Source organism: Cebidichthys violaceus, unplaced genomic scaffold, assembly GCF_023349555.1.
Source record: "Cebidichthys violaceus isolate CVI_PGR_0920_01 unplaced genomic scaffold, fCebVio1.0.p SCAF_28, whole genome shotgun sequence".
Taxonomy (NCBI): Eukaryota; Metazoa; Chordata; class Actinopteri; order Perciformes; family Stichaeidae; genus Cebidichthys; species Cebidichthys violaceus.
This window is the reverse complement of record NW_027176461.1, coordinates 5,265,923-5,273,726: the sequence shown is the minus strand read 5'-3', so window position 1 is coordinate 5,273,726 and position 7,804 is coordinate 5,265,923. Positions and strand designations below refer to the sequence as shown.

The 7,804-nt window shown below is 44.4% G+C and overlaps 1 protein-coding gene across 1 annotated transcript; it reads left to right on the top strand.

Moving 5' to 3' along the window:
* Positions 1 to 693: 693 nt before the first annotated feature.
* dlst (dihydrolipoamide S-succinyltransferase) lies at positions 694 to 7,722 on the top strand. The gene is made up of 15 exons (XM_068721725.1): positions 694 to 818; positions 1,700 to 1,733; positions 1,843 to 1,882; positions 2,814 to 2,875; positions 2,989 to 3,063; positions 3,191 to 3,246; positions 3,644 to 3,752; positions 3,838 to 4,008; positions 4,178 to 4,263; positions 4,370 to 4,467; positions 5,705 to 5,835; positions 6,243 to 6,316; positions 6,530 to 6,613; positions 6,735 to 6,902; positions 7,051 to 7,722. Exons 1-15 carry the CDS (start codon positions 756 to 758, stop codon positions 7,183 to 7,185), a joined length of 1,386 nt encoding a protein of 461 aa, XP_068577826.1. The 5' UTR covers positions 694 to 755; the 3' UTR covers positions 7,186 to 7,722.
* Positions 7,723 to 7,804: the final 82 nt, after the last annotated feature.

The window sequence follows — 7,804 nt, the reverse complement described above, 5'->3', positions numbered from 1 at the left end:
CAAAAATAACAAGTGCAGAGGCTGTTAGGAAATGTGACTATAGGCCAATAATTCAGATTCAGTCACTTTTAACTGGACAATCTATGCATACACGATGTAGGCCGACATAAATCAATATGACTAATCTATTGCGATCCTTAAATCAGTCCATTTGTTTTATTTGTCTCCAAATGTGTGGCCCAGCAGTGAAACAGACACAACAACAAACACAAAAGCACACATAAACACAAAGAAGACGAGAGTGAAAACTACAGTAAACACGCAGAATAAGAACAATTATTGATAACGTTTTTAATTCTAATACATTCTAATCATAATCTATCGTTTATACACTCTGGTGCACCTTTGAAGGTAATTACCTAAACCTACTCAAACATTAGCTTTGTCAGTTTAAACGTATCTGTTTTATTCTGTATTTATAAAGTTATCCCTCATGCATTGCCTTCTCGTATCTTATATCATCTCTGTGCTATTCTAATATATTCTATTCGCTGTAAATTATTATATTCTATCTGTAAAGGTGGTCGAAAGACTTTATTTAGAGATAATTGTTCAGTAACCACTGTTTAAAGTTGTCTCGAGGGATTCAGAGGGGACCACAATGAGGACTCCCCTCCCTCCCTCCCTCCTTCCTTCCCTCCCCACCCCCCACTTCGGAGCACTTGGTTTATCCCACTCTACTTCCTCGCTTCTTCCGGCTTGTCGCTGTGACCGGAGATCCCTTCCGCTTGACAGGCTGCTGTCACACAGCCACCATGTTATCCCATTCCCGGTGTCTCACCAGGAATTTCGGCCGTTCCCTCTCTGCCATCCGCCAGGTAGGCAGCAAGCAAAGTAACGTGTTGTCCTTGCAACTCGCGACAGGACTTCCTCGCTGCCTTGCGGAGGATCTGCCGCTCCGTGCACGGCTCTGTCAGAGCTAGCATTAGCATTAGCATGTAAGGCCACGGCCAAGGACAGTAGGACACTTTTCCTTCACGAGTGTTCAAGTTAAAAGCGGTGCCCTCTGTGTGGGGTTGGCCTCACTTTTTGAAGTGCTTGTTAAAGGTGTTTGACCCTAAGCAGAAAGCATACTGTTCATGTTCAGTAAACGCTAACGTATCTAATATTATAGCTGTGAACAACGTGCTAGCCACACTAAGCTAAATGAACGGGTAGGTAGGCTAGGTGCTGTTAGCTGTCATGTTGAGGTCATATTGTGGTTTATGAGGAAAACGAACAACGAGCGTTTCAGCGAACTTAATGGAAGTAATATGAAAATTTGTTTTTCGTTTCGAGTTGTAACTTAATGCCGCTGCATTAGTAGCATAAAGTCAAATGTCAGTAAAGTTGTGGTTAGTGTCTTCAGTTAGTTGTCAGTTTGTGAGTCAGATTAACGTTAGATCGCTAAGATTTAATGCAGCTAAAATATCATGTTATGCATTTACTGGTGCAGATCTACTGCAAAAAGCATAAAAGCCACCGGCGTGCGGGTTAAATGTGTTGATCATGAGTAAAGGGACCTTTGACCGACAGCACTGACTTATCTCCCTGTGTTTGACTCCATTGCCATTCGTGCACGCTCCCAATTGTTATGTATTATCACGGTTAGCCATATAGTATTGACCTTGATGTCAACGTTTCCAGACATCGAGTTATTGTTCTGCACATTACTTCACATTTAAGACGTTTTGTAATCCTTCACTGTATCTTGTCACAGGGGAATAACGCATTAGCTCGTCGGGCCACGACAGGTATGTGTTGTCACCGTTCAAGCATGAAGTCTTTAAATCTCAATCCTGTGCTTTTGGGATCGTCCCGCTGCAAGAAGTTAACGCATTGTCCGTGTCAATTTTCTTACAGCTCTATCGGCTAGCCATGCTATCACTTTGAACAGCAGTGTGTAAGTACATTAACTCATTAAAACACCAAACTATTTAAGTGCACCATCTCACCTTTTTAGATGTGAGGCAGGTAATGGACGGTCTTCAGTCTTGGTCGTCGAAGGGGTCTCTCAAAGTGTCATAACTTTGTCTCCCATCACATGTCTTTAACCTACAGTGTGTCTCAAATGTAATGAAAAGTGCATTCTCCCAGTTTGATCTGTTACTACACGTAATTAGTGAGATTAAGTCCACCTGTGTGCAATCCAAGTGTCAAATGATCTCAAGTGTATGTACACACACCTGGTCTGAAGCCATGAAGACCAAGGAGCCCCCCCCCCCCCCCCCCCCCCGGACAGGTCAGCGACAAAGTTCTGCAGAAATCCAGGTCCGAGTTGGGTTGTACAAAATCTGAAACTTAACATCTCCCACAGCGCACCACTGAATTTGTTATTGCAGAAAGAAAATAATAAGGCGCCACAACAAACCTGCTGAGAGAGCGGGGGTCACGGACCAGGCAGTGAGGGCTTTAAGCAGAGATGCAACACAGAGACTAAAGACAAACCTGAAGGAGCCGGAAAGCTCCACAGCAGAGACCGGAGTATCTGTCCATGGGAACCACTTTAATCCGTACTGAGAAGAGCTTTATGGTGGAGGGGCCCGAAAAAAAACATTGCTTAAGGAAAGGAAGAACACCTTCCTTTCTTTATTCTTTCCCTTTTATGTTGAGGGGTTCTTTCCACTTTGTAGTAAGTGGTTAATTGGCTTAATGTTTCATAACCCTGACCTGTATTTCTGCAGAACTTTGTCCCTGACCTGGTTGGTTCCATACACACACAAGCCCAAATCTGAATCACTCATGTTTATGGACTCTTGGGTGATAAATTCAGTTAATTCAGGGATTTTTATTACTTGTCTGATTTGATTTTTTTTTTTGATTTTTTTTTTCAGAAAATCTGATCCCCGGTCCAGCGTCTTCCAAATCCACTACTTCAGGACGTCTGTAGCCCACAGTATGTTTCAGCCTGCATGCCTTTTCACTTTTGCACTCATCTGAATATGAAGCACCACCACCCATGTGTGCATTGACGAAATCCACATTATTCCACTTGACTTTGTTCTCCAGGAGATGAAGTCGTCACAGTCAAGACGCCGGCGTTTGCAGAATCCGTATCGGAGGGGGACGTGAGGTGGGAGAAAGGTAACTCTCTATGCTGGTTAGCATTAGCTGCTCCTGTTCTGACCCGGTAACGGATAAGATGATGCCGAGCTAAACAAAAGGTAGTCAGTTTGCACTCGGATGATGAAATAAAGCTTTCTACTTGCAGCTGTTGGAGACACCGTCAGGGAGGATGAGGTGGTGTGTGAAATTGAGACTGATAAGGTAATACAAAGTAAATGTCATGCAGATGCACCATGTTAGGGATCTAGTTGTTGTGATTTGCCCTACGACAGTGAAAGCCTTCATAGCGTGTGGCTGAACATGAAGTATTGGGGCATGTTGTAAATAGCATTAAAATGTATGTAAAAAGTAATATTTGTTGGTGCATGTGTGACAGACAGAAAAAGGGCAAATCATCACTGAAGTGTCATTTTATTTTACTGATTGTTAATCTTTTTATAATCATTTCTAAAACTGTAATGAGGACATTGAACTTTACACTTAAATCAATGCTTGCAGTCATTTTTTAGGCACCAGGCAAATTAAAAAAAAATATACTAGAACTATTTCTTATTTTGCATGCATTTATTTTGACCCTCTTTCTTGCTCCTGCCGTTAGACGTCGGTGCAGGTTCCCGCTCCTGCTGCTGGGGTGATCGAGGAGCTTTTGGTCCCTGACGGAGGGAAGGTCGAGGGAGGAACTGCGCTCTTTAAGCTTCGAAAAGGAGGTCTCAAATATTGATACAAAGTATTATTATTAAGATAATACTCTCAAGTCCGTCATATCCTCACTGTTCACCTCTGTGTCTTTAGCTGGGGCTCCCAAAGCTGCAGAAGCTCCCAAAGCCGAGGCCCCGGCCGCTGCAGCCCCTCCACCACCTTCCGCTGCTCCCCCTCCTCCTCCCCCCTCAGCCGTGGGCCCCATTCCCACCGCTATGCCCCCTGTGCCACCTGTGCCCGCACATGCTATGGACACCAAACCAGGTTAGTCGTCACGAGACAGACGGTGTGTGTCATGTGAGAACTGTTTTGCGTGACATCTGTGCTCTTGACCTCCAGCTTACGTGATTAATCATCGTAGGCGGAGGCTTTCACCAGTTCCACTGAACCGACCTCGAGAGATACTCAACGGCTTTTTATGTCTTTCTCGCAGTTTCCGCCATCAAGCCCACCGCCGCTACCGCCGCACCGGCGGCTCAAGCTGAGGGAGGGGCTAAAGGAGCAAGGACCGAGAGCAGGGTAGAGCGCAAAAACACCAAAATCACATTGAGGAGTTTTAGATTGTTTTGTTTGAGTTGGGAGCTGTTTACTGAACCTCACCGTTCTTGTTTTTTTTCGTTTTTAGGTGAAGATGAACCGCATGAGGCTTAGAATTGCCCAGAGACTGAAGGAAGCCCAGAACACCTGCGCTATGTTGACTACGTTTAATGAGGTCGACATGAGGTAGGAAATTCAGAATTAGTTGACCTACATTATTAAGACCTCAATGCTATTTTAGATGTCCAATGTTCTCCGCTGCGTTAACACACACACAAAATGAAGGCACAAAACAGACTGACCTTATAGAGTGCAGGTGTCCAAATGTGTTTAAACACCTATGAAGGTGTTGTGTGTACAGTAAACATGCTGTATGTTAAAGGCCTGAGCAACACTTGCACAAATGGTTATAGATTGGAAACGGCCGAAGAGGAAAAGCTTTTTGAAACCCGATATCCTCTTAAACGCTGGAATGTAAATATTTGGTCATAATGCCATCTAAAACGAAGATAAGAATTGTTAAAACGGGTTTTATTAATTTACAAGGAAATGTTATTGTCTGCACTTGCCCCCCTGTGCTGAAGAGGACACTTTGAGGATTTCTTTTCCCCGCAAATGTGTGGTGTCGGCTTTCGGCTATTCAGGGTTTTCTATGTATCCTAATTAGATTGACATTGACGGTCTGGAGGAAGACTTCCCATGCTCGGGCTCATCTGGAGCCGAAGGAGCTAGTCAGAGCAGGAGGCCGGAGCATCTGTAGGGGCCCACAGAGACCTGCGCTCTGAGTGGACGAGCCGCCTCAACCGATATGGGCTTTTATGACAGCCCAATAAGATTTACAGGCTCTAGAAAGTGAAGATTTTTATCGCTTCTTCTCTCCTTTCTCGGAGAGTCTGTGTCTTGGGAGGGGCTAATGATGTTAGCGGAGAAACCCTAGAGCTCCAACAGGGTTAGAGACAGGAAAACAAACAATTAAAAAGAGAGATACACGAGAAAAATGAGCAACGGCGAAACGATTAGAGGGACAATTTCAATCGCTTTAATTCAGCACGATCTGTAGCAGCATTCTTTTATAGCCATAAAAAGACATGCTGCTCTTTTTCTTTCGTGACCGGTATCTTTCATAACGTGGTTACAATATATGAAAAGCTATTTTCATGAAGTTCATAAATAACATAAATGTTTTTCAATGATTATTCATGAAAACATTTGTTTGACAAAGCGTGTCAAATGCTTTGTGTTAAAAATGTAAAGTCGTTCTTGAATAATTACTACAATAAGCACCTCTGTACCTCATGTTTTGTATGAATGTGATTTACAATCCCCCAAATCTTGCTAGTCTTTTAGGCCCACTAATTCTCCTTTTCAAAATGTCCTTAATTTTCATAACTATTTAATTTTTTTGGTTTCTATTTCCTTGCAGCAACATCTCAGAGATGAGGAAGACTTACAAAGACGCCTTCCTGAAGAAGCACAACATCAAGTTGGGCTTCATGTCTGCGTTCGTGAAGGCTGCTGCCCACGCTCTCGCTGACCAACCTGCAGTCAATGCCGGTACACAACCCCGACCGACTGAGAAGCGCCACTTTTGCGGTGCCAGTTTGAAACCAGTGCCCCCCCCCCCCCCCTCCTTCCTCCTCCTTCCTTGTTTGTCTTTTGCACGCACGGGTACAAGTCACTGCAAGAGTCTGCGGTGCGGTGAAGACAAGGATTTAAGTTTCAGTACATTTCACTGTCAAAACCTCAAAACCAACACAGACTTATTGACTGCCTTTAGACCACCCTGGCCTATTTAGATCGACCACACTGAGCGAATCGCTGGCCTTTTCAGATCTGAAACGCTCTGTGGGTTTCATCTTCCACAGCTATTTGTTCGCACGTAGCAGAAAACGGCACACGTGAAAGTGAAATCAATCTTATTTCTTCTGTGTTCAATGTTAACGCTTTCTTTGTGTTTTCAGTAATTGACGACACGACCAAAGAGATCGTGTACAGGGACTACGTGGACATCAGTGTGGCTGTGGCAACGCCGAAGGTGAGACGAGTGCATTATGTCGTAATGTAAAGTGCTTCACAGCCCCACTTGTCTCTAATGTGAAGGGCAGAACATTCAGTCCTGTAACTTCTCTCTCTCTCTCTCTCTCTCTCTCTCTCTCTCTCTCTCTCTCTCTCTCTCTCTCTCTCTCTCTCTCTCTCTCTCTCTCTCTCTCTCTCTCTCTCTCTCTCTCTCTCTCTCTCTCTCTCTCAGGGTCTGGTGGTTCCTGTAATCCGAAGCGTCGAGGGAATGAACTTTACCGATATTGAGAAGGCCATCAATTTGTTGGGAGAAAAGGTAATCCTCCATAGTGCATATTCTGACACATTTTAGAGTCTGCGTTTGTAGTTCCTTCTTCGTTCCTTTGCTCTTGTCTGGAGATTATTTCCTCACCGTGCGATCGACGTGCGTTTCGCAGGCCCGCAAGAACGAGCTGGCAGTGGAGGACATGGACGGAGGAACTTTCACCATCAGCAACGGCGGCGTGTTCGGGTCCATGTTCGGCACGCCCATAATCAATCCACCGCAGTCTGCTATTTTAGGCATGCACGGCATCTTTGACAGGCCCGTAGCGGTCGGTGGCAAGGTGCGTTTCACCGTTAACCATGCAAATACACAAAATAATATCACGTGTTTAAGCATTGGAGTGGTCCCACATACACTCAGTATACGGCTCCGTTTGCCAGTTATTCACTCGCATGCGTGCTTCTGATCTCGTTTTCTCTGGTTTTTAGGTGGAGATCCGTCCCATGATGTACGTCGCCCTGACGTACGACCATCGTCTGATCGACGGAAGAGAGGCCGTCCTTTTCCTGCGCAAGATCAAGTCTGTGGTGGAGGACCCCAGGGTGCTGCTCCTTGACATGTGAACCCCTGTGCGCTCCAGGCCCGACCAAACAAAAACCAGCCCCGCACAAACAAGCAGTGGCTGCACCCACCCGATGAAGACGTGACCGCACTTGATGTATTGTTGTGTTGGTTAACTAGACGGTTGAGTTACGCATCGGGACATTTGTGTGGCTGGCAGTGATAACCGGGTCGGTGCTGCTGTGGGAACATGTTGGTGTCTGTGGTGCTTGGTCTCTAGATCAAAAAAATATATATATATATATTCTATTACTCATATGCACCATGTGTCATTTTCTACGATCTCAACTTATTGTGAGATGAATGACCAACATGAAGGTAAACTGCGTAGTTTAATTTCATTATTTCGGTTGAGAGAAGAACAATGTTGGGCCAAGAAACACGATGTTCTAAAATGTCCAAAGTAAAGACATTTTTTGAGGATTTATGCCACCTGTTTCACAAAAAAAAAAGAGGACAATTCTCTTCATGCTGTGTAAGAAAGACTATTTAAGAAAAAAAAAAAGAAAGTTTTAAACAATAAAAGCTGCAATACTGGACTATAGCGTTTGTTCTGTTTTTGTTGTGTGGTTTCATATTGACAGTGCAGCACAGATCATTCATCCACTCACACTGCACAGA